Source organism: Corvus hawaiiensis, chromosome 12, assembly GCF_020740725.1.
Source record: "Corvus hawaiiensis isolate bCorHaw1 chromosome 12, bCorHaw1.pri.cur, whole genome shotgun sequence".
Classification (NCBI taxonomy): Eukaryota; Metazoa; Chordata; class Aves; order Passeriformes; family Corvidae; genus Corvus; species Corvus hawaiiensis.
Window position 1 is genome coordinate 9,494,805 of NC_063224.1, and position 26,564 is coordinate 9,521,368.

General features: G+C 38.4%; 1 protein-coding gene across 9 annotated transcripts in view; it reads left to right on the forward strand.

Moving 5' to 3' along the window:
* The window catches only part of ESRP2 (epithelial splicing regulatory protein 2), a 93,909-nt gene extending 68,755 nt beyond the window's left edge, over nt 1–25,154 (forward strand). For 4 of the 9 annotated variants that reach the window (XM_048317054.1, XM_048317056.1, XM_048317057.1 and 1 more), the window contains 13 exons: nt 1,976–2,089; nt 3,148–3,262; nt 3,992–4,090; nt 4,212–4,266; nt 5,080–5,190; nt 6,022–6,154; nt 6,350–6,392; nt 6,905–7,206; nt 9,181–9,402; nt 10,704–10,902; nt 12,112–12,307; nt 13,328–13,505; nt 23,776–25,154. In XM_048317054.1, the coding sequence (XP_048173011.1) occupies nt 1,976–2,089; nt 3,148–3,262; nt 3,992–4,090; nt 4,212–4,266; nt 5,080–5,190; nt 6,022–6,154; nt 6,350–6,392; nt 6,905–7,206; nt 9,181–9,402; nt 10,704–10,902; nt 12,112–12,307; nt 13,328–13,505; nt 23,776–23,934 (1,926 nt within the window). In that variant the 3' untranslated portion in view covers nt 23,935–25,154. Of the gene's footprint in view, nt 1–1,975; nt 2,090–3,147; nt 3,263–3,991; nt 4,091–4,211; nt 4,267–5,079; nt 5,191–6,021; nt 6,155–6,349; nt 6,393–6,904; nt 7,207–9,180; nt 9,403–10,703; nt 10,903–12,111; nt 12,308–13,327; nt 13,506–15,609; nt 15,644–20,799; nt 20,912–23,775 lie in introns of those variants that run through there. The other 5 variants (XM_048317062.1, XM_048317063.1, XM_048317064.1 and 2 more) reach the window with 5 other exon arrangements.
* The last annotated feature ends 1,410 nt before the right edge of the window (nt 25,155–26,564 follow it).

A 26,564-nucleotide genomic window follows, 5' to 3' on the forward strand; every position in this document is an offset into this window, starting at 1 on the left:
GAAGGCAATTCTCCTCATGTGTGTTATTGTGGTGAGAATATTTGTTGTTGGTCTGCGACTGTGGCCATCCACAGAACTACTTTTCTGAAGTGGTTCCTCTGGAGTCCATTTTCTTCTTTTTCTGATGTTTACACATCAACTGAAGTATTTTGAGCACTCTCAGATCTCAATTTTCTGACTTTAAATCATCCTTGAATAATAACTTGCTTTAAAGCCTCAGCTTCTTCAAAACTTCACCTTGTGGTAGGAACACAACCTGTTTCCCTGGGAGGAAATGGGCTTTGTGAATCTGCAAGAGTTTGGGTTGGTTGATTTTTATTTAGTGAGTTAGTTATTTTGCCTATGTGTGGTGTATTTGTTCTTTTTGTGTGTTTTGGTAGTGTGTAGAGGATTGCACTATAAGGGTTTTTTGTTTTGGGAGGATATTTACCCTTCTTATAGTTTCACATATGTTCTCTGTTATTAAATAACTTCACTTTATATTCTTATCTATATCTGTAAATATATCTGCAAATGAAGCAACTTAACACAAGGTGCTGAACTGAGTGCCCTTCCTTACCCAGTTCTGCCCCTCAGGTCCCTGTTTTTATGTGTAGTACCCACTACTACAGGGTTCTGAACTCAAAATGGTAGTGGGACTCTGGTCAGCCGCCCAAGCCTAGAAAAGGATCTGGATTGGTTTGAGTAGTTATTTTGAAATAAAGCTTGGGTAATCATGTCTCTGCTTCTTCTCAATCATGTTCAGTACATGATTTCTCCCTTGTGGAGCCTTACCTTTGGGCTGCAGGTGCTGCAACACTTGTTCATACTGTGAGTTCTGTGTAGCTGTGGGATCAGGTCATTAGGACATCATCTTTCCTAAGCAGAGACTGTTATGGTGTAAAGTGTCACACATATTATGATAAAACAAACCACCTCTCTTTTCTCCCCCTACACAGGTTAAAAGAAAGCACAAAGATATTGTGTGAGTCTCAAGTCAACTTGTAATTTGCTTTTGGAGGTGGTTGTTTTGGAGTTATAAACTGCTGCTGAGAGCAGTGGGTGGCTACTGCATCATGATTGTAATTATTGCTTTGTTTGTGAAGTGATGCTTTCCTGGGAGGGAGTAGTGTCAAGAGGGAAGCTTAGAATAATTATATTTGTCCCCTCGAAACTTAACAAGCTACTGCTTACTTATATAATACTTGTAGGTACTATACATGTTAGTTGACCATTATGAGCTAGGAATTCAACACTAGTATAGAGAAATAAAAGGCTGGAAACTGTTATGTATGTAAGGCTGGAAAATAACAGTGAACAAGATAGCTGGAGCCCTTTCCTCTTGAGAATTAATCTGCTGGGGATTACCCATCCTAGAGGTAGGGAATAATTTTTTTTAATCTAGTATTTGTAACACTGTATCTCTACAAAGAACTTTTATTTGTTCAAAGGTGACTTGATTATAATTTCACTTTTGAAGGTATTAGATCATTATTTGTTTGGTATTGCTTAATATATTTTGAAACATTAGTAAATCCTGATGGGTAGCTTTTCTTCTTATTGAAGTTAAATAAGTTATTAAGGAAATAACCAAAGTCTAAGGCACCATATGTGAAGAAAGGGTATTGCAAAACCAGTAATGGGATTGATCTTGAAAGTTCTTTCAAATATTTCATAACTTAAATTATAATTAGTCCAGATTTTGTACATTACCAGTATAATACAGTCACCTTTCATATGAACTCATAATTCTGCCATATCTTCCAAATTAGTCTTTTTACTATATTCTGGATGTTCTTGTTTTCTATTCCACAAATGCATACAGTTTATTTGCCTACTTTTATAAGGAGCCCATGTCTGTTCTCCATCACGTTTTTTTCAAAAACTTGTTTAATTACTTTATCTCCTTAAAAAAAAAAAGATGCTGAAATAATGGTAAGTGCATGAAAGTATCTCTATCAGTCAGTACAATGAAATTTATCACTTTATTTTCCAGTTTAGTCAGCTGGTATCCAGTGACTTGAAAGTACTTGGAAGGAGCTCTTACACACTCTGCAGTGATGGCCAGTTACTCATTCGACAAGTTCTCCACCCAGAAACATCCAAGAAGGTACAAGATCAGAACTGGTGCAGAGGTGGAGCACTGGGAGGGGAGTGACACAATTCCATGTTGGGAACTAGAGCATTCCAAGACTATTGAAGATGATCCCCTCCCCACCTCAACCCTGAGTAGCAGAGTAGTTATTTTAGGGACTTACTCTTGAAAGTCAGCCACACTACTTGGACTTCAGATGAGCGTAAGGAAGAGGAAAATCAGGAAGAGCAGGATAGAGATAGAAACAATAGAAGTACTTTGAATTCCATGTGTGAAGTGGAAACAGAGGTACAGATCAAACCTCAACAGAAGTGATGGAGAACTATTGCTTTGCTTAGGCTTGTGTTAAACCAGTGTCCTGTGGAGGGTAAGCACACAGGCAGTGATGTGGCCTGGCAGTGGTTCTCCATTTGCATTTATTCAGTGGGAAACAGAGCTGCAGCTTATTGCTACTCCCACATGAAGCAGCAGTTTCTACTCCACGTTCGTGGAGGGTTTAGAGCAGCCTGTCATGCACAGGGACGAGAACCTTGCCTTTGTGCAAGGTGGTGGCTCTTGAGTTTGCTGGTTTAGCAGGGTCTGCAGGAAACCCCCAAGAATAAGAGCTGCTGACATGGAAGGAGCTGGCCAGTTGTAGTTTTTTTTTTTTTTTTTTTTGAAAGTTGCTGAAAGATATTTTGTATTCTGTAACAATAGTTATTTAAAATTTGTCGTTACGGTTTGGTACAATTCTGCTTTTCAGTGTAGCTGCAAAAGAAAAAATAAGAGTGTCCAAAATGGGAATTAAACAGCAAAGCCTAGATATTTTAAATTTTTTTTCCCCAGCCATCCTCTCCAGCTCTTTTGCATGGGTCTGACTCCCAGAGGCTATTTGACTTTGTTCATGTAGAGATCCAATTCTGTAGAATTATGGAATTTGAACTGTGTTACAAAGGAACCAAACTGTTCCGTCACAGACAAGCTGGTGACGTGCAGCTATGTGATTTTTGAGAGTGCCTTATTCAGTTCAAAAGTATTAACTGACATTCGAAAGGATAGTGTGTACAAAACAAACATTTTTGCCTTCCTTGTAGAACTTCCTGCTGTCAGACTGCTTCTATTCCTTTTACGATCTGCGCAAAGAATTTCACTCTTGCTACCCTAGTTCAGCCGCCGTGAAAGATCAGACTATCAAGACCATGGCAGAATGTATCCTTTTGCTGCAGCTTTTATACAACAATCAGTTAAGCTTCCTGAAGTTTTATGTCTGTGATTGTTACAGAGTTTAGAAAAATAAAACAAGATGTGGGTTTTAAAAACTCACAGGTGAAGTGAAAGGAATGTCTACTTGTGTGTGTCAGGGGAGTGGCTCTGCTTGTAATTTTTTTTTCCCAAATTGAATATAACTGATTTCTAAACCATATTTAGTAAATTTGCCAAATAAAAGCATCATTTGCATTGGTAGTTGATCTTAAAGGAAAAGCTGAGCTGTCAGTGGGGCTTTTCAGCACCAGCTGGCCTGCAAGTTCCCACTGTTTGCAGGTAATAGTTACCTTGCATGATCCTAACTGAAGTGAGTTTAAAATAAAGCAAAAACAAAACCAAAACAGTACTCTACATCTAAATTAAAATTAAAAGGATTGTTGTGGCCCATCTGAATGGGATTAAAGTTGGGTTATGTTTAAAGTGATAGGAACTTACTCAGCTTTTTCTTTTTTGAACTATTAACACTGAAATTATGTAAGCTCTCAATAGTTTTCAAACTGTTGACTGTTAAAGTGAATCCAGTTTATGAACAGAGTACTGTGTCTAATAGTCACATGTCCCTGCTAAGACCAGTACATTTGATTACTAGTCTTGTGTTAATATCATGAAAGCCTTATGACTTGTTTGCAAAGGATTGTGCAAGTCTGTTATTTTCTATAATCACCTGTTTAGATCTAGGCTTAGGGACAGATGAAGCGGAGGAGGACTTTGGTGTGTGGCAAGTGAAGACCATGGTGGCTATCATTTTCAGCATGCTCTCAGAAGGTTGTAGTAAGTTAATTATTTATACTGAATGCTGAAATCTTTCTTTTCTGAAAGAATTGACAGTGGTACTGTCATTCTTAAGTAGTCTCTGACCCTGGTTATATTTAAACTTCCTGTTTTGTCATAGATCACGTATTTACTGAGCCTGAAACTGTGAAATACAAGTATGAAACAGGTCCTTGGTAAGTGCACTTGTCACGGTTGTTTACAAGCAAAGATGAGTCTTGTGTACAGCAAGGAAAGCTTGTGAATATTTCCCCATGGTCATGTGAAAGCAGGTTGGCTGCTGAGAACAGTACAGTGTACTCAGCAGTCACCCCAGTGCAGACACACTTTGGCTGGCACACTGAATGCTGTACTTTAGTCCATCTCTTTAAAGTCACTGCGAGTTAAATGCTCTTTGTTCTCTTGCTTCTGTTTTGCGTGGCAGCGAGGCTGGCTTATCTTATTCAGGGTGAAGAAATATTTGTGAACTTTCCCTAAATCAACAGGGCTGATAGCCAGTGCACCCTCTATAAGCTGAGCTGTGTGGTGCTTCCCAAAATGGTTTTACATGCTGAATTGGGTGTTGGGTTAAGGAAGGAAGGAACAGGATGGCTCGTTCTTTACAAATACATTTCAGTCACCAGACAATGAAATATCTTAGGCATAAGTAACTTGTATTGTTTGGATTGCTAGATCTTTTAAATAAAATTAATCCAGTTCCTTATTACCTTACATTGAGGCAGTTTTCCAGTTTTTTTGTTTAAGGAACTGCAATGTGGTGACAACATTGTGCATCTTCAATGTTGTAGATATAAATGAATTTTCCAAGTTATCTTCCCTTTCTTTGTTGAAAGGAATAATGGAGATAAAAGAGTCTCAAGAGGAAAAAATGCTCCCAATTTACAATTCAATTAGTTGCAATCTGACATTTGGTAAAATATTGGAAAACCTAGATTAAAGGATTAAAGCTTTCTTTGGCTTTTTTTTTTTTCCCCCTTCTTTCTGTGCAGTAGTAAATCCGAAACTGTGGACAGTGAGACAGTCATACGTGCCAGAGGTTTGCCATGGCAGTCTTCAGACCAGGATATCGCTCGATTTTTCAAAGGACTCAACATTGCCAAGTAAGATAAGGAGAATTTGCCTTGCGTTATCACTTTGCCTTTAATAGCAAGTTCCTTTAATATTTGTTTAACACACATCCCCCACACTCCCCACTAGAGTCCTTCAGTCTTTCCCTACTTGACCCCTTCCCACACTGTGGTCATGACAACTGAACAAGTTTACCAGCCTTAGGTGTGCAAGAAAGGTTTGAAATGTGTGAAGAAGAAAAAGAGACTTATCAATTGAAAACCAACATGCATTCATTTATTTATAGTATCTAAAGGGAGAAACTCCTATTGCATTAATCAAAGCAGAGGCCAAGATATGAAAAAAGCTTTAATTTTGTGCCAACTCTTTATTGTTCTTCTATACCTCCTAAACAGGCCAGATTTAGAAATTTCCAAGTACTGTTTGAAAGAAATTTTCATGACTTGTGTGTATACCTGTGTACAGATGTATGTGTGTATATATATATATGAAAAGAGAGTGAGTTTATTTAGCATACCTGTCACTTAATTCCAGATCTCCAACACTGAGAAAATATAATTTTTTTATATGGAATGATGAGGAAATTCAAATGTGCCTGTCTGAGATAATAGGAAGGACAAATTTGCATCTTCATGGGAGTTGAGAAAGCAGTGAACAACATGAGATCCATGATCTCAATGAAGCAGATTTTAAAGTATAATTGTGTTACAACAAAAATGAAATAAATTGTGGATAGTAGCAATTTCTTTTTCAATCTGTAACCTTTGTGTTAAAGTCTGATTCCTTTACTATTCTTACACAATTATTTATTAAATATATTAAAGTTTCAGACTAAGCTTACATTTGTTGTCTTTATCTTCCAGAGGTGGTGTGGCTCTGTGTCTGAATTCTCAAGGAAGAAGAAATGGGGAGGCTTTGGTTCGGTTTGTCAATTCTGAACAGAGAGACCTTGCCCTGGAAAGGCACAAGCATCATATGGGTAGCAGATACATTGAGGTAAAAAGTTGTGACTTGAAACAAATATTTGGAGAGAAAGCCGAATATTTTAGTCTATGTTCTCATTTAAAAACCAAACTGCACTTCTGTTTTGCTCAAAGTACCAAAACACAATTCTCTTGTTTGTGAAAGAGTGTGGTTTAAAGTTGAACATCGTGATTTTCATGTGGGTTTTTTTTGTTCTTTCTTTTGAAGGTTTACAAAGCAACTGGAGAAGAATTCTTAAAAATTGCAGGAGGTAAGTGATGCTGGAGTTCAGTGTGATTACTTAAGTTCATAGGAATGTTGTTCTAGTTCTTTTTTTTTTTTTGTTCCTTGACTGAGGATGCAAATGGATAACAAAGTAGCTTTTCCTGTTTTGCCTTCCAAGAGTATTTGACCCTGTCAAGTTCTGTTTTCACGTGGTTGAAACTGAGATGTGAGCATTTGAGCTGTGATGTTCATAGACAGGTCTTGGGAGGAAGACCAGCCTTTGCAGTGGAAGCATCTGTATATCTTGTATCAATTCACAGTAATCTCATCTTTGTTCCAATTTCATTAAAATATGGAACACTTGCAGAGTAAGAGATTTCCCCCTCAAAAGATATTGCTGAAAGTTAATAGTGTGTTAGGTCTTCTCTGGGTTTGTTGCTGGCTACTCACCTCCTGTGTTCTTCCTTAATGCTTCGCTGCTGCTGCATCCTCTGGAATCGAGTGCCCAGCACTGCCCGTATGTTCCTGGCTGACCATGTGCTGTTATCTTTCTACCAGGCACCTCCAATGAAGTGGCCCAGTTCTTATCCAAGGAGAATCAAGTTATCATCCGTATGAGAGGCCTTCCATTCACTGCTACTCAGGAAGATGTCTTGGGGTTCCTGGGGCCAGAGTGCCCAGTCACAGGAGGGAAAGAGGGACTTCTCTTTGTCAAGTACCCAGATGGCAGGCCCACAGGAGATGCATTTGTGTTATTTTCCTGTGAAGAATATGCACAGAATGCACTTAAAAAGCACAAAGAAATACTTGGAAAACGTTACATTGAACTCTTCAGGAGCACAGCAGCAGAGGTCCAACAGGTTGTAACTATTGGTTGTGAGACTCAAAACTTAACAGTTAAAACATTTCTTCTAACACTTGCACACAAATATGTTGTAGTCAATCATGAATGTTTGTTATATGAAAATTGTCAAGGAAGGCAAATACATGTTTCCTAATGGGCATGGAAAATAGTGCAGCACTGGTTTTGCTCGTTTTGTTAGTTTGGATGGTTGCTTGTTTTGGGTTTTTTTAAGCTGCCACTGCTTGGGTTTGGGTTTTTTTTTACTATGCCCTAGACCATGAAGTAAAAATCATTGCATAATTTTATTCTCCATAGAGGTTGACTGAAATCACAAAAATAATTCTAAAAACATAGTAGATTGATAGTATTGTAGTAATGCTTCTTAAAAATCTGCACTATTGTCTTTAAATTCTGGTCTCCATGTACAGAATTTCTAATATTAAATCCAAACCTGAGTGCATAAAATGAGCGATTTCTACAATGCTTTCTTGGAAACTAAGAATTAAGAGGATGTATCTGATTTTTTGGTGAAAGGAAGTGAAATTTTTTTTTTCCCTGAGGTAATATATTTCACTTTTTCCCTATCCTTCACTGGTTCCTATCATTACCTTCTTAAATGGATAAAACCATTTTATTTTGTCACCAGCAGCTTGTCCCTATGAAAAACATCACATAATGGGGTTTTTTTCCTGACACAGAATATAAGTGGCTCCAAAGGGAGCCACTATTAGATTTGGTCTAGTCTTTGCATAACCACTGGCTATAAAAATGTAATACAGTTCTGTTTCAACCTATGTGACAGGGAAGTCTCTCTGTCGAAGGGATTGGGCAAGGGAATGAATATCCACACTTCTAGACCCATTGCTACTGCTGTGATATGGGTATTACAACAGCCAAGAATCTGATCTGTGTGTTGTGAAGATTGGGAAATGGCATTTCCCCCTCCCACACAGCTTCCCTCCTGAGAGAGAATGAAGCAAAATCCTCTGAGGAACAAAATCACTCTGTCACAGCGACCAAGTCTCTGCTTCCACTTTTTGTAGGGAGACCTGGATATAACTTATATTCTACCAATATGTCATTACTTCTTCCACTATGACAGCTGTCTAGGCTGACACCTGAACTTTTTTGCTGCTTAGGCAAGAGATTATTTCTTAGGAAATTACAAGCTACTTCTTTGAGTAATTGCAAGAAGTAAAGCCAGCTCTCATCTACTTAATGTTAGTACAAAGTAATTGCAATATTCTCCACAAAAATGAGAGAGATTTCTGGCCTGAAATGTGCTACAAGGAGATTCTTGAAACAAACTCCCTAAGCTTTGTAACCTGTTTCTTGATACCTCTTTCAGTAGAATGTGTTTATTTGTGATAATGATCAGTAAAAATGTTTTTCAGCAGTAAGCCCCAACATGTGTCATATGTTCCCTTTGCCATTTGGAAATGAGTCAAGAGAAAATGTGAGATCAAAGTCTCTTATATTCTTATCTTTATTTTTTCCTCATAAACTCTGTACTTGGAGATGAGCACTGGGGTTAAACAAATAAGCACACTCACTTAACAAATCAGGTTTTAGAATAAATTAGAATTAGTGCTTTTACTTTCCAGCTATTTCAGGTCTCGGTTCTTTTAAAATGACTGGTTTTAATTTACCCTGGTTTAACTAAGAACTGTATGTGGCAATACTGGTTTATTAGCACAGATGTGATTTCAGATGTTCCTTTTTGGGATACTATAAACTGTAATTGGATTTTAACTTTTTTTATATTGACATTAGAAAAGTATATTATTAGGGTCTAACACATTGAATTTTTTAGCCTTTCCCTCTCCCCTTCTGAGTTTGAAACTTTCATACGCCCTACAGGAAACTAACTGCAGTAATTTGGTGTAAGAAGGGATATTTTTCTCTGATGTTGGAAATAGTATTGTGACAATTGCTCTGTATTCAGACAGATGATTGTAAATGTCCGTTTCTGTGGGTTTTTTGCCAACAGGTACTTAATCGATACATGTCAACACCTCTTATTCCAACTCTTCCAACTCCCATCATTCCAGTCATACCCCCACCATACACCATTGCCACGGGCAGCATCCGTGACTGTGTCCGGCTCAGAGGTCTTCCTTACACTGCTGGCATTGATGACATCTTGGAATTTATGGGAGATGCTACAGGTGATATCAAGCCCCATGGAGTTCACATGGTCCTTAATCAGCAGGTAACAGCATTTTGCATGGGAGGAGTAACTTTGCAGTGACTGAACAGGTTAGAAGTCAGGGCAGCTTACCTGATCTTGGCTGTGCTTTAGTCTTCTCTAACTTTGGGAAAATACAATGTTCTCTTTGTCTGTCTTTGCCTCTTTTCTCTTGCCATTTTACATGCAACCTTGCTTTTCTCTCTCTGTATGTATGCATCAGCCTGGGGAGGATGAAGCTTGTTCTCTGAATGATAACCTTATCCTGGAGGCTGTTTAAATAAGCCCTCATGGTTCAGCCAGAGGCTGAAGATACAACAGAAATGTCTCCTCTTAGATGGCATAGCTGCTCTGTCAGCTTCAGGGTTCCTGCTGTGTTGTTTGAGTGGTCTTTGTGTCAAAATTAGGTTTTTCTAACTTGATTAGTGATTGCTCAGGCTTTAGAAGAAGTCAATAATTAAAAATTGTGGTTTAGGTATGTTTTAATGGTGTGATCATAGAGATATATTTTCCCTGTTGTCTTGTGTTAAAAATAAACTCTTTAATGACAGAAATACTGAGGTATTAAAGAAAACAAATGAAAGAGATCTACTATATTTGTTTAGTGGTTTTTTGGTTTTTTGGTTGTTTTTTTTTTTTTTTGTTAAGGAAGTTTTTAGTATTTTATACAGACAGGTATATCTGTCAGACTGCAGAAATTCAGACCTGGAAATCAATTTCTGATGTAGCTGTGGACTTTACTAAAAGATTTGGAACTTTGTGCTGTTGTACTGTTACCTCGAAAGTAGTTCTAGGGCAGGCAAAGCCAGGCTCTTCTTAGGGCTTCACAGCAAAAGAATAAGAGACAGTGTGAGTAAACTGCATCAAAGAAAATTCCAGCTGGGTGAAAAGGAAAAAATAAAATCACAATGAGAAATCAGCTAAGCACCTGAACAGGCTTCCAGAGGTGATATGGAATCTCCATCCCTGGAGATGCTCAGATTTCAAGTAGAGAAGGCCATGAGTGGCCTGATGTAACTTGAAAGTTAGTCCTGCTTTGAACAGCCTTTGGATTAGAGACCTCCAAATTTTTTTTCCACACTACATGATTCTCTGTTTCTTTCTGCAGAGGACTGAAGTGGCATTGTATTAACTGGGCACTTGTTGCATAAGTCTTGATTTTTCTGCTTCTAAAAAGAATTGTTGAGTTGTGAGTCATTAGCGCCAGAGAAGGAATAACGATACAGGCTTTCAGTAGATGTTTGATCTTACTCCTTTCTGCATTTCTTGTGATCTGGGTGATTTAATAACAAATTGACGTACAATTATTTCCCCGCCTCCCCTAGGGACGACCGTCAGGTGATGCTTTTATCCAAATGAAATCTGCTGACAAAGCCTTTATGGTGGCTCAAAAATGTCACAAAAAAATGATGAAGGACCGTTATGTGGAAGTATTCCAGTGTTCAGGAGAGGAGATGAACTTTGTTTTAATGGGTGGCACTTTAAATCGTAGTGGCTTATCCCCACCGCCATGTAAGTTACCATGTAAGTCTCCAATTCTTCTGCTCTCTGCTGCTAAAGGCTGATATGTGGTAGGTGCTGAAGCTTTGTGGCCTTTCACCTTTTGACTCGGGTTTTGCCATGATTAATAATCATCCGTGTACATGCTAAGATTGGAATTGTTCCCTTTGGGCAATAATGGGACTGATCAGAGGCATTTTTATTGTATTTTCGGTGGTGAGTAGAGGGCAGCAAGGCCTTGCCAGTGAAATTGTTGCACACTTTGCTTTTTATGGGTGTACTGTTCTTCTGAGCTCTGCAGTAGACTTGCCTGTAGTGAAACCTACTTGGAATGAGAGGCATTTTTAAAATGGGGTGAAGTTCTATATTCTAGCTGCCGATGAGTGCTCTTGCTGTCTTGCCTCAGAGCCTTGAGAAGGTACTCTTTGGGCGTATTGTTGAAGGAAAACACCCACTGGAATTATATACTAACCAACCATAGAGTGGGGAAGTTGGATGTATTTTCATTTTTTTATTTTAAGATTACAGTGAACCTTACTGAGGAACTATAATGGAACTTTACTGTACTGTTCTAATTAGTCTCATTACCAAATCACAAAGCCGATACTGATATGTATTTGCAAAATAGTAAAAAGCTGCCAAATATAGTATATAAAACCAATCTGACTGCACACCAAGCCAAGTTTAATGTTCCTGTACAAATTAGGTATTTGTTCATCAAAATGCATCACACTAGTGATCTATTCTCCCTTCCATTTGCTATATCCTAAAAATATTTTTTGAAGTCGCAGGAAGCTTATATATGAAGTCTCATGGTCAACAGTTATGGATGCCCATGTGTAGCTACTATTACAGTACTTTTGTCCCACAGAGTACAACTTCTGTTAGAAAAAACACGAGGGTGTGTTGGTGTGCACGCCTGCTTTCTCTATGCACATGGCTTTATGCTTTCTTTTAATAACTCTGAAGTTCCCTACTTTCCATTTACATATAGACAAGGCTGCTCAGCTCTAGGAGTTATGAACTTTTAGGAATTACTCATTCCAAATGCCCCAGTTGTCATTCATGGCAATGTAACAAAGGTCTCCAGGGAAGAAGCTAGAGAGCAGTCTTTGCTCAAGTGTTCATCATTCATGCCCAGGTTTTAATCACATTGCTGTAGGAGAGGAATTATTCATCTGAGAGTTCTTCATTCTGATTGCTTTTTGGTGCTGTGTCCTGGTTTGGTTTTAGGTCTTTCTCCACCAGCTTATGCAGCTTTCCAAACAGCAGCTGTGATCCCAGCAGAGGCAGCAGCGCTTTACCAGCCACAAGCCCTCTTGCCAACCACCAGGACGCCCCAGGCCTCCACAGCTGCTCCTCCAACTGTTACCTACTACCCAGCCCAGGCTGCTCAGCTTTACATGAATTACACAGCTTACTATCCCAGGTAACCCCGAGATTTCACTGCTTCTCTTAACCTCTCGTCCCAGTGCAGTAGGTGACTGTGTGGTCACCTGTGAATGGCTCTTAAATTTGTACTTCTGGTGTAGGTAGTCCTGGGAACTTGATGTTCAGCAGCAGAGGCAGAAACCATTTTAACTGTTTCTCTGTTGCCTTGTAATGGGATTCATCTCCTCTGTAGGCTCTGCTTGAATCTCATGATAACGTTGGCCTAATATTTAACAGGGGTTTTTTGACGCTGGGACAATGTCATCAAGGCAGTTCTATTCTTGGCCAAAAGAGAAGCTGTGTCACTACATTCCTCTACCCTCATGTCTTAGTTTGTTCTTTTACTTACAGTACTGTTTTCATACTGAAAGACTCCTCATAGGTGTATACTAGGTTTGATTTTGTATATCAGTGAGACCAAAGAACATTTTAACATGTGAAAGCAAAGCCGCTCTCCACCTTTTCCCTTCCCACAGATGGTATCAGCATGAGTCACTGAAGTCTGGTACATGAGTTGTGGGGAAATAGCTTGTTCACTGATAGTTCCTAGGCTTGTTACATTTGCTGGCTTGACTATCTGGTAATTTGCTAGATGGGCCGTGACTAGAGATGGAGATGCTAATTACTCACTATTTTGTGGGTCAAAAATGCCAGGTTTGGGTGTTTGCCTCCATTTCATACTATGACACACCCTGCTCCTTTCTTTTTTTTTATTAATGATCTTAAAACAAGTCATCTGCAGCTACTTTTTTCTACTCCCCTGTGAAATAACAAATGCCACTCCTTATGTCTTTAGCAACAAATGTTAGCTATTTTCCTTCACTTCTTTAAAAATAGATTGAGATGCTTCTGAGGAATTAAGAAAGTCCACAAAACCATCCACATCAGGGCTGTTTGTTTTTCTGTGGGATTTGGGTTTATTTTCAAATCTAAATTTTCAGTTTCATCTTTGCCTGTTCTGAGTAGTAGAACCAGTTACTGGTTTTCATAACAATTTTGCTTCCTCTTTCTCTTTCAGTCCTCCAGTATCTCCTACCACGGTGGGGTACATTGCAGCTCCTCCAGGAGCTGTGGCTGCTGCTGCCACTGCAACCCACACTCCAATCCTGCCCCAGCCTGGAGCCTTAGTCCGGATGCAGGGCTTGCCATATAACACAGGAATGAAGGAGATACTCAGTTTCTTCCAGGGGTACCAGGTTAGTATGCAGTACCTCTCCTAGAGATATTTGGACCTCTGGGAATTGATCAGTGGAGATCAAACTGAGCAAGTGAGTGCTTTTGGAAATTGCCAAACAAGTGTGCAAGCTGCATGTTGTATATTTAACTGGCAGACTGAAGTGTAGCACACGATTTGCCTTGCTTCTTATTAAACAAACAAATCCTAATTTGGAAGCAGTGATTTGGTGTCTGGGTTTGGGGTTTGAGTTTGAAGACCTCAGAGCCCCAGTGTGAGTGGGGCTGCAAAGGGCCTGGCACAGGAAAGTGGGGGCTGCCAAAAGTTTTCAGTCGTGGCCACTTGATGGTGGAAGCCTTTTGGTAGGGTCAGTGTTTGACCTTCAACACTTACAGTTTGCAGATTTGTAGTACAGAGAGCTGTGAGCTGGGTGTGGTGACTTGGAAAGGGAGAGAGACAGATGTCTCAGTCAAACACTGTTTGAAGTGCTAATTTATTTTGGTTACACGCAAGAATATCTTTCATTAAAGCTGTATTACATTGCAAACTGAAGGAAATCTGTATTATCCAAGCTGTCTATATTGATAGCAAATATACTATAGGTAACTTCAGTCTGTATGGACTGATGGAATGCTCTCAAGTGTGTGAACAGAAACTTGCCTTCTTGATAAGTTTAAAAAAAAAAGGCACCATCTACAAACATAATTTTCCAGCAGCACTTATTTGAATTCATGGAATGGCTCTTTCCATGTCTTCTGCCTTTTGTCTCAGAGGATATTGTATCTATATCCCTGTTTTGTCATAACATGTTTGCTAAAAGGAAAGATAATTGAATATGGTGTATTCTGGTGAGTATTTAACTCCTGTGGGTAACACCACTTACACAGCTACCAACTCTGCCCTTTTGGGTACTACTTGGAAGCCCTGACCTAAAATCCTCTTTGTGGCTCTCAAACCACTGCAAGTGATTTGTGTTAAAAGGCAACGGTTTTTGTATGTTTGTCCTTCAACATTCTGTAAGTTGGATAACAGTGATATTGCTAGAGTTAACAGGAAACATTCAGGCATGGTATGTTTTCTTTTTTTATTTCTTTTTTTTTTACCTTAAGATTCTTAAAAGACAATGAGCTTTAATTTGCTGAGCCAGATGTCTGGTTGTAAATGAATGTAGACTGAGAACAGATGCTTAAATGTGTATGTTCCAAGTTTTGAGTCTTTGAAAGATGCAGTGCCCTATCTTTTGTGTCTTCTTTTTGAATGTTACATTTATGTTTTGAAAGCAGTTTTGCATACTCAGTTTTTCAGTGGAAAAAGATTGTCACATAAAAAGTGTGGTGAATTTTGACGAACAGGGCTTTTCTTCCACAGATATTTCCAGAGTTCAAACCAAGTTCAGTTATTTGTGGCTTCCATGATGTCCAGACAAGTAATAATCATTCATCCTATTGTTTAGCCATCGATATTTTGCCTTTTAGTTGTTTTCTACTGATGGGGGTTTTTGATGACTAGATGGTGGATATATTAAAGCCTTAGGGTGGGGAGCTTATTTGCTAAATTGAAATTCAGCTAGAAGTGTAACTGCACCTTTGAAAAATGTGGCCTCAACCACTCTGTGAATTGAACAAGTCAGTGACAATCTCAAGCATCTCTACCTTTCACTAAATCTTCAGTTTAGTGAATCTAGACTTTGTGTCTGGTGCTCAGTTTGCCCTTTTCCTCGTTCCTGCATTTGGAGAGCAGTTCCTGGTGTTTGTATTGCATAATTAAATGGTTAGATGAACAGAAATTTTGCCACAAGGTGAAAACTATATTCTGCTCCTGCAACCTCCTGTCATCATCAGTTACTGTTATTGAATTGGTCACTTCTTTGATTTCTTTAGAAGATGTTGTCCAAATGAGATCGGGTTCAAAATCTCATAAAGGAACCAAGGAATTCTTTTGAATTGTTCTTGGAATCCCACATGTGGTAATGCTAGTTTTATACTCATTCATTCCTTTAGGGGAAAAAGAGATGGTGACTTACTGTAATGGGACAATATAACATCTCTGGAGCAATAACTAATCTTTTTTTTCTTTTTTTCTTCCCTTTCCTCACATTGTTTTTTCATTTTCTGCTGCTGCCCAAGGATTTATTGCACGATGCTTCTGCTCGTTCATAAAGTGAGCCCTTAATAATCATCAGTGGTTTGGGCATGGTTTTAATCTCTGTATGACTAATTGATGTTGGTATTCAAGGGACTTCAGTGTTGGTATTATGGGAACCAGATCGGGATGCTGAGATTGAAGGGTGATTTTTGTCTTTCTGTGTCCTTGTCTGAAAGGAACAGGGTTTAAATTTTAGTTCTTGCTTTATTCTCCTCTGGTTTTTTCCTTCAGGCTTCATGGGCTGTGTATATTGCATGTGTGCACATGTTGCTACTTAAGTGAAAGCACTTTTCATACCAGACCTGCCTCTTAAGAGATAGACTTTGCCTACCATGGGCTTCAACAAGCTGGTCTCAACATCAGTACATGCTTCTAAAAACAAATAATTTAAAAGTCTGCAGATCAGCATTTTGATTTTCATTTAGTTTTATTACCATTAGCCTCTTGTTTAGTGTTTCAGCAGCTCGATTTCTTCTTGTAGTTCTGTTTTCTTGTTTTTATTGGTGAAAATTCCTTCCAGCTTGCATGTATTTATTGTAACTTGGATTAAACAATTGAAAACTTGGTAAGAATTTTAATAGTAAATCAGGGAGATGGTAATTTTCCCCATCACCTTTCTGTATAATATTGTAGTGTACTGTAATCCTCAAAAGAGCTAGTATTAGTACTCTGTTTCAGTAATTTGCATTAAACTGCTTTTTAGTTGTACTGTAAAGCAATAGGGCCATTCATTTGAGTCCAATATTAAAGGATTACTAAAAAAACAACAATAAAACCCAAGCCAACTAAAACCACACTGAAAAAACAACAAACCCCAAAATAACCAAAACAACAACAAAACCCTCACTGTGCAATTTACCAGCTGCTCAGCAGATCCTGGTCTCTGGGCATTATGAAGTAAGGGATCCATGGATGGGATTATGAGGAGACTCTTCAGGAGTTCAGAAAAATAACTCATATTCCATATCATATGGGGTAAAGTTTGAGGAAGAAGTGGTGCAAATATAGTAATAAAATACAGTAATAAAATAAAACTCATCAGTGTTATTTTAGGCCATCACTGTACAGTTGTAGAAGCAGTGAGAGAACTCTAGTAAATAGTGAATGAACAAGAGTAGTAGTAGGGTAGTAGTTTGATGGATTAATGTGAAGTTGGTGCATAGCAGAACAAAATTTTTCACTAAAGTATTTTTATTTTTCTTTATTTAGTGGCTAAATACTTAATGGGTTTTACTATTTAGCTGCTAAATGAATCAATGAGAAATATTTCAGTCTCCAAATACTGACTCTTTTGGGGTTGGGTGTTTTTTGTTTTGTTTTTTTGGTTTTGTTGTTGTTTGATTTGTTTTGTTTGTTTGTTTGGGGTTTTTTTTGGGGGGGGGGGTTGTTGGTGTGGGGTGTTAAAAATTTTTTTTCATGAGAATGCAAATAGTGACAGAGTTGTTATCATGACAAGAACTGTTAGTTTAATGTAAAAGCAGATGCAGTTTAGCTGTGCCCATAGTCTTAGCTGACCAAAAACTAGTTCACAGCTGTTGTCTTGGCTAGGATTCAGCTTGCATTTAGTAGTACTTGCCCAGTTTCTTGGAGGTTGGCATGATGTGCAGTGAACTCACGCCTGCCAAAAAGACCCTGTGGATTAGTTCTTAGAAAGCAGACTTGCTATTTAGGTAGATTGTGTGTAGTTATAGTAGTTAAAAAAAAGCAAACTAGAAGATTACTAAGATTTAGGGGCCATGGTCACCACCTGAACTTTTTTTAAAGCCCCCTGAATTTCCTGAAAAAGCTACGATGGAAATGTAGGGACTTCCTTTTGGGTGTCCATGTGTCTACACAAGAAAAGCTTAAAATAAATAGTGTTCTTTAAACCTGTACTGGGCTTAAGTGTCTTCTGTCTGTAGCTATAAAGAGTTTATGCAGTATATTAATCCTCCAAGGCTTCAGAGACCCAGAATTTAAGGCTTGCTGTTGGAGGGGAGGAGGGTGACTTGTGCTTAAAACAGTAATAAGAAAGTGAAGGGAGGTGGATGGATTCCAAGGGCATTAACGACATTTCTCTCTTGTATCAGGACAGCAGACTTCATTGTTACTGACTTTTTAGGGATTAGGGGATTTTTTTCTCTGAAATGCATGCTTAAACAAAGAAGTATTCTCTATTTCCTTTGGGTTCCTTTTGAAATCTGATTCTTTGTAGTCTGAGAGGGGGATACCCCATCATCTGCTTGCCAATCCTAGGCATTGCACCTTCTCAATAGGGAAGGGAAAGGGGATGTGGTAGAGGAAGAATTCCCACATACTGGTATTGGAAGTCATGTGGCAATACAGACACTGTTAGATGCTCACCCCCACACTCTCAGAATAGAGCATGCTTCTTGTTTTGCTTTATTCCTAAATTTATCTCCCACCTGGAAATGTTGCCCCTGTGGAGAAAGCATCTGTGAGGCTGGGAACAATATATTAGTGGTTACAGTTTCTGTCTGTTGCCTCCCACGCTTGAAGCAAGAGACTAAAGTTGCACCCTCTGTATTTTTGAGAACAGGCATTACTTGTTTCAGTCTCTGATACACAGAACATTGAGGTGGTATCTCTTCCACAGAGCTTTCAGGTGCTGTGGGAGTTTGTATTGGTAGTCTTATGGTACAATTGATATACTTTTAGGGGCAAAGCCAGTTTAGGGTATTTCTCCTGATTCTTGTGCTAAAGGTTGCAGTTACCTACCATTAAATCTGATTCTGTGTTCCAGACTTAGTCCAGCTAGGCTTTTTTCCAGAGTCTGAGAGTTCCCTTTGGGGACCATTCTGCTGTAAAGTTTATGGGTAGTTTGGGCTAGAATTGTAGCTGCCGTCCTGAACTGACCATTTTGCCTATGATATTTCCCTTTTCTTTTCTTTGCTCCTGTTTTTTCCCAGTTAGAGTGTGTCTAAATATACTTTCCAGTTTTAATGCTGGGGTTTTTTTTTTTTTAGCAGTGGGTTATTTTCTCTAGACTGCTTTGTATGTGCTGTTTTTAGACTGAGCTTTGAATGTTCACTGTAGGAACTGCAAAAATGAAATGGAAATCAATGACTTTCTGGTTAGTGACCTGGTTAAATCTGTGCACAGTCTGTGAGGGGAAGACAGTCCCATATTTCTCTTAGTAAGAGAAGAAGAAAGAAATAAAATAGCTTGAAGAAAAAGAAAATTCAAGGAGAAAGTATAGTATACTATGTCTTTATTAACCAGTGTACCCTTGGTTTGGTCCTGTGTGATTGGATGTTTGTGTTTTGTTCTTATGGGTTCTGAAATGCAGACAGAATCAGAAGGATTCACAATCATGTACTTAGGCAAGTTAGGGTAGTTTTCATTTCATTTGAAGAATTTACTGTTCTACAGCTTGTTTTAATTGAGTGCAGTCTCTTACTTATCCTTGTGATAAGAAGCTACTTTTATTTCTAGGTCTTTTGATGAATTTATTTTCTTCTTTCTTTTTCACTTTCTTTAGATCTTTGTCTAAGCTCTGACAACTTTGACATTTCTGTGCAGGATATTTTTCCAACTTTCATGTTTTCCACGTTGTTTATTGCACTTCAAGTGTAACCTTTGAAATACTGTCCCTTACAAGAGTAAGAGTGTAGAACTTTTCCTACTGTACATCTACTGATAATCTAAAGTATGTACTATCTTGAGACATTCCTTCCAAACAGTAAACTTACATTTTGTAGGTTTGTTTCAAGGGCAGGTCTGGGAACTGATAAATCTAATATTTGCACGGTCTGGTTGCCCTGGCAGAGACTATCTAGAAAATACTTCTTATATTTGTCTTTTACTTAATGGCATGGGTTTAGATGTGAAGGTGGCTAGAATTCAGTAGTAAAATTCTGGGGGGTTCTTTTCTTTTATGTTCTCTGGGCTCTTGGTTATTGTTTTCTGTGGAAGGTGTATCCTGTGATGGTTGGTATTTTTCTTTTCAACTTCCCTTTGGATGGATACATGTCCTGTATGCCCAAATATAATACCCTTTTTTCCCTAAGCTGGCAGGAGACTTTTTGTATGATAGAAATATCAAAGAAAAGGCAGCATAGGACATCTACATTGTGTGCATTTGGCAATCATCTAAAGTGTTAGTGCAAAACCATTAGTGGTAGTCCATCTGGGGGGAAACAGGAAACTCTTCTTGCCACTGAAAAGATATTCTACAACTCAGGTTATGATAAACACTCTTGTCTTCTGGATTATAGGAGCCACTCAAGCAGTGTTTGCAGCATGTGTAAGAATGCTTGGTCCCTTTCCAGGATATGTGCTTTGGAAAGGTTATGTGCTAAGAACAATGTTTCGTATTCCCCAAGATGTATTTTCTGACTATATATGTCATATTTGTACCAAGCCAATAGTATGAGTGATTACTGTTCAGATTCAGGATCTCAAATAATTCTTAGATCTGATTCGCATGTGAGGTTTTTGTTCTAATTTGTTGGTGTGCCTGTTATGTACAGTCACTATTTTTATTTTAATATACTACTTCCACAAATCTGTCATGATGCAGTTACACTGTGTAGTTTATTTCTTTTTCCAATGCAGAAATATACTATACTACCAAAAATGCTACTTTACCTTGTCAATGCATTCATGCCAGGGCATTGATTTTCTTTTATTACATTGGTGTAGTCTATGTAGTACAAGTATTATCTGCAGCTCAAGTGTTTGTCACTCTGCCCTAGAGAAGCTGCAGCGTATTTCCATGAGTGCATAAAATATCTGAATGAGATCCATACGATTATTCTAATTCCCCATTTCAGTGTGCAGGCTGGAAGAGGCTCATCTGTCGCAGTGAGAGCCATTACTGGGTACAGGATTGTGCTTATGAAAACTTAAAAGTTTGGTTACCTGGTGCTGCCATCTCATGAGTAGAAGGGACAAAGGAGCACTTCATGGTCTATTTCCCTTCTTTGATAAGGAACAGTTCAAATAGTTTAGAATATTCCCCACAAGCATTTACTTTATTTCTACAACCAGTAATACAATTGATGTATTTTTTTATCTTGCATAAAAAGAGTTTCTGTCCAATTCAGTGTCTCCTGCCAGTTATTATAGCTGATGCTCTTAATTGTGGTTGCAAATGATGGTCTGTGTGGCTTGCTGTGCCAGACTGTTCCTTCTCTTGCTGATTGTCCCATGTCACACTTGTACTGTAGTATGCACCAGATGACTACAATGGCCTAATTCAGCTGAGCGATCAAGCCAGGAGTGTGTTACAAGCACCGAAAGAGTGGGTCTGTTTGTAACTCTTTGTAACTTCTGAAGAAGGTAAGATGTGACTGGAGAGCCTCGGTCTCCAGAGCTGAATGGGAAGGGAAAAAAGGGCTTGGTGATACAGAGATCTCTGCTTGTGGCTTTTCCCCCCTTAGTAGCTTGCATTGGGATCCTGGTGTTAGTCTTTTTGCTTCAAAAATCAACTAACCTAAGGAAATGGGCCAGCTGTGATCCGTTGCTGATGGGGCAGCAGTGGTGGAGGTAGTGTGATTGCCTGGTTCTGCTCAGATGGTGTGTTAAACTTCCAGAAGACTTTGTTAGTGCTTGTTTCTCATGTGAACCTTTCAGCCCAATATTTTTCTTTTAGTAGAGTGGTAGAAGATGATTTTTTCCCCCTGATATTGCTAGAAAGCACACACAAATGCGTGTGCAAAACCCCCAGACCACCGGCTTTGTCTTTTCTGTACCATATGACTGGATAGAGATTAATATCTCTCTTTCTTGATCTCCCTAATGCAATGTGAGCTATTACATTATTCTTTTCAGAAGAGTTTTTTGGGTATAGTCACTTTCTAACGCAACTAACTAGATTTGCTAACAGTAAACTTGCCTGCCTTTCTGGCACTAACAGATAATTCTTAGAGAAATTTTGTTACGGCCTATGTGGAGTAAATGATGCCACAGTACTACTGTATTCCACTCAGAATGCTACTGATTAGTTAGTGTTTTTTTTTTTTCCTTAAGGAAAAAACCAGAACAATCTTTCAGTTTTAAAATGGCAATCAAATACTGTTCTTTGAGAGAATTACTTTCACAGACAAATGTACCATCAAGTCAGTTGTTTTCAAATGAGTTGTTTTCTCATGTTGGATCTGTTGGGAGCAGACAGACTGCATGGTCTGGTGATTAAGTGAAAAACCAGATCAGCAATAGATTTCTACTAAGTATGATATGGAAACAGTCTTTGGGTAATTCATGGAGTAGCTCAATCTGAATTCTAAGTGGTACAAAGTAGTATTATACAGGTACCACTCTTTTAGAACAACAACAACAAAAAAATCCAGAAAAAAGATTTGTATTAATCTGAATCTTATTTTAAAACACACATGTACATACATAAAATCTATTTCTCTCCCGAAATATCTATAAATAAGAACTGAAACCCAGTATGTCTTAAAGTGAAACTGAAGGGGTTCATTTAACTCTTTTAATCATGTTGCTTGAAGAATGTGTAGACTTCTCTGCTGACTTTCTATGCAACTTTTATAACATGAATTTCCAGATCCCTACATTGGTATTACACCAATACTGCTATTCAAACTATGTTTTAAAACTCTCCTCTGTGCTCAGAAATCTAACTGCGCTCCCTGTGTGTTTTTAGCTGACTCTGAGCTGGACTGATGGTAAATAAATTCCCATATGGATTAACAGCAAAGAGCTGGTTTAGAGCAGAGCATCTTATAACTCAGATTTGCAGCTCAACCCAAGTTAGGTACAGCTTTCTCTTTGAGAGAGTGTTACTCTGAAATAAACCAAGATTGCTTCCAAACTTGAAGCGGGCTTTAAACATGATGGGTTTTTTCTGTTTCTGGATATCTTTCTGCATGCTATTTCTTGACTAACATTAGTTCTCTGAGAAGAAATGATAGAAAGTTTGTACTAACTGCCTTACGCATGCTTTTGGTTTCCAAAGTGTGCTGTTGCTTATATTTTAAGAATATTTTTACTGCCTGCTCAGTGTTTGGGTGAGTGAAGCTCTGTCATGTACTTGCTTTATTTTCATATGTTTGAATGTCAAGCTGATATATGATATGATATATGAATGAAATGCTATTGGTAATAAATGGGAAGTCTGCTATTTCTTGTAGTATACCAGACACACAAAAATTCTACAGAAATGAAATGCTTAAATATTTTAACCTCTTATAAACTCAAGAGGACATATGTCACATGAACATAACTTGAATTGGGTTAGTATTCATAAAACTGGTTGGTTTTCCAGCATAGTTTTGTCTGACACTGTTTTCTCAAAAAAACTAACCTTGTATGCTGAGCTTTTGATCCTTCAGTCTCTGGTTTTGAAACTTCACTGAGATTCATTTCTATCCAACAAACAGGAGTTCCAAACTTAGCTTGGAAGAATTTCCTGCATCTTATGGAAAATGGATGGGGTACAATAGGGCTGACAGGGATGTCTGCTTTGAACTCAGCAATTTGGAACTGCCTTTTAAGACTTCATGAAGGCAAATGCCCTCCAAAGTAAATCAACTGCAATGACTAAATAATCTCATCTACTAACCTGCTTTTTCTTAGCCTTGTTAAAATTACAATAAATATTTATTTAATTCAGTTGGATTGCGCCAAATTTTACTTAATTTTTCTGGAAAATCTTCTTAGCACTGTATACCTGTGTTAAGTTCAGCTCGTTCTCCCAACACAAAACTCATACAGCTCTTTTATTTTTTGCATGTGTGTTGGGGGTTTTTTTAACTTTGTGTGTGAGTACTGACGTGCCTTAATAGCCTTTGTCCCTTGGCCAGTAGTCCACATAGTACAAGAATTATTAATGCCTGGATTTCTTGCTCCATTCACCTCCTATTAACACCTAACTTTCTTGTCTTATCAACCTTTAATCTCAATTGCTTCTCTAGCAAAATTTTTTGCATGGAATTATGTCTACATCACTGTATTCAGCACACCAGCAGAATAAGAGCTGCTGCTGTTTGCCAAGCTAAAAGCTGAATTTCCTTTAATCATTGATTCCTTCTCATTCTTAATATCTAGAATATTTTCGCCAAGGACACAGGAGTGGAGTGAACCAGATGCACTAAAAAATGCCCCAGCATTAAAAACTGCATTTCCAGGTGTTGTCTCTGGTCTTAATAATTTTTTTCTTTTGTCTTCTTGTACCACTGCAGCTCCAAGCAGATTCCATCCTCATGCTTTACAACTTTAGTGGCCAGCCCAGTGGTGAGGCATTGGTGACTTTCCCAAGCCTGGATCTAGCTAAGAAAGCAGTGGCTGAGAAAAACGGACAGCTCCTGGGAAGCCGCTGTGTACAATTGTACCTGGTCTAACTCAGCACTCTCTGGAGGATGAGGAAAGGATGTTGCACTCACCGTGCCTTTTGCAAAATAAGAAGTCTTCCCTTGCGACCCAGGCAGCAACAAATGTGCCTTTTCAGCATAACATGTTGGAATGCAGAGTGGTGCATGTCCTGTGTTTAATTTGAAAAATGGCATATCCTATGCCAAAGATAAAGTGAAACCAAAAATGATGCAGTTAATTTACTTAATTTCTAATGTACCTGTGTAAAAAGAAGCAAACCCGCTCCTGGCATGTAGTTAATTCTGAAGACAGTCCAATAGCACTTCAGCTACCACAGCCATGGGCAAAACTTACTCAGTAGCATTTGAAGTGGAAAGCGATGCTTGAGTCATTCAGATTCTTCTCTGTTTAGTTTTTAAGAGTTTACACTTGACAAAGTGTCTCATTCTTGTAGAGTTTAAATGTCTTTAGGAAAGTCTTTTGGAATGCATGGCTTACCCAGTTCAAAGCGTAGATCATATTGATTTTTGTTTCATTTTGTTCTTGACTGGAAAATATCAGGATGCTGGATCCCGAACGCAATTGTGCTTGTTCATGTTTTCGTGAGACATTGTTTTGCAAAAGCCATATTTGACCTTCTTACCAGTGTACTGCTGCCAACATGTAAAGCAAAAAAATAAAACTGACAGCAAAACGAGAAAAATCCTCTCTGCCCACCCATAAATCCCTGCCCCCAGCCCTGAATTTTTAATCTCTACAGGACAAAAGTGGCACATAAACCTGAGTACTAATAAGTTATATTTTTTTATTTAAGCATAATAGCTTTCAGATACTGTATTAAAGATTTTGCTCTAGTTTATGTGCATGCAATTTGTTTACATCTTTAAACTACTTTATTTGTATATTATGAAACAACAAGATATGTTGAAATCTGAATTCTCTAGTGCATGCTTTTTTTCTTTTTCCCTGTGTATATACATAAGCTAGAAGTACTTTTACGTCATGTAGCATGTGTTTAAAAAAAGACATCTGCTGTAGAAGCACTAAATGACTTTGTTTTTACTGTGCCTTACTTCTAAACCATTCCAAGTGCAATACCAGCAGAGCAAAATGTAATGAATTCTGTTGTTGACATGTTCATGGATGCCTGAATTGATCTTTTTTGTTAGTGTACAATTTGAGTTGTACTTTAAAGAACTGAATGATGTATGCTTCTTTATATTACAATAAATAAAAGAGATGCTTACGATGTGCATTGCCCTCTGAAAGTAACTTATGCTTTGGTTTAATGTATTTTCCCGGAGCATCAGTCTTTGATAAAAAGCCTTACACGTTTCCCTTCTCCTAGATTTAGATAAGCATTTGTACTTTGTGCCAGTGGTGTGACTTTCCTGGTGGTTTTTTGGTTTTGTTTTTGGGGGTTTTTTGCCTTTTTGCTTGTCCTGGTAAGATAGAAATCTGTATGATGCTTGTTTCTCTTGTAGTGCAACACTTTTTAGGCAACATGATGTAACTGTTTACATGCATGCTTAGTGTTCTCATTCTGTTGCCAGAGGAAACAAAGTATTGAACTTGAAATTGTGTTCGTGTTTGCGTTTAATTGACCTAATGGGTCACTTGCATTTCTGTGCAACCCAAAATGCTATGTTTAAGTCAGGATAGAGCCAGTCATCCTTTTAGTAGTGAAAATGGAGAAAGGGGAGGAAATCACATCAAGATAAGGTTTGTTTCTCTCTAGTCAGAAGCATGCCACATGCCATTTCATCATCAAAACCTCCCAAATTAGGTTCCAGAACAACCGGGTAGGACTGGAGGGAAAGATTTTTCGTTATTTTGAAGTGGGAATGTTTGCATTAATCTATTTTCAAGATTTGTCTTGGTGAAGTCTACCAAAAATCATAATTTTAAAGTAATTTGAATAGTAGAAAGGACTGCACAATGGTAATTAACATTGTCATTGTGCCTTGGAGGAAAATTTGGTTGCTATGTAGTCCATTTATTACACACAGTCTGCCATGGTCCACCTGGTTAGGCTTTGCAGGCTCTTGAAAGATTCCTATTTTTCCTCTTATAAAACTGATATGGAACTTGTGGTTTTCTGCTTCCTTGGCAAGCTGAGGCAGAGCTGGAATGGAGAACCTCAGTCACATCAGACATGATTTAGATGTAAACACTCCCCCTACTAGTTTAACACCTTTATGGCTTAGTTGATAATGATCGCAGTTCAAGTGCAGTCCCACGCCCACATGACAAAACTGCAAAGAGGCTCTGCCATGTGCAGAATATGTACCTAGCTGTCTATCACCCACTGCTGTTTTATTCCCTGTTTAGCATGAGATAGTGGAAATCAGATCTAGAAAGTGAACTTGGGGATGTCTCAGGCTGTGTGTTCTTGTGTGTGAAACCTAACACGTGGCACATGGGTGCAATGTGTCATTTTTAGCAGTTATCTGTGTAAAATGACTTCAAGGGCAGTGACAGCATTTTGGGTGGCCCAGAGTCCTTCGGGTGGGGGCCTGACAAGAGGCCAGACCTGGGGCTGCTCTTCCTCTGAACTTTCTTGCTTGTATTGAAAACTGTGCTCTTGTCTAAAAGAATAAAAGAGGGGGAAAAAGAGAGGAACGGTAAAAACCAAAGTGCTGCTGGCATAGGGCGGTGG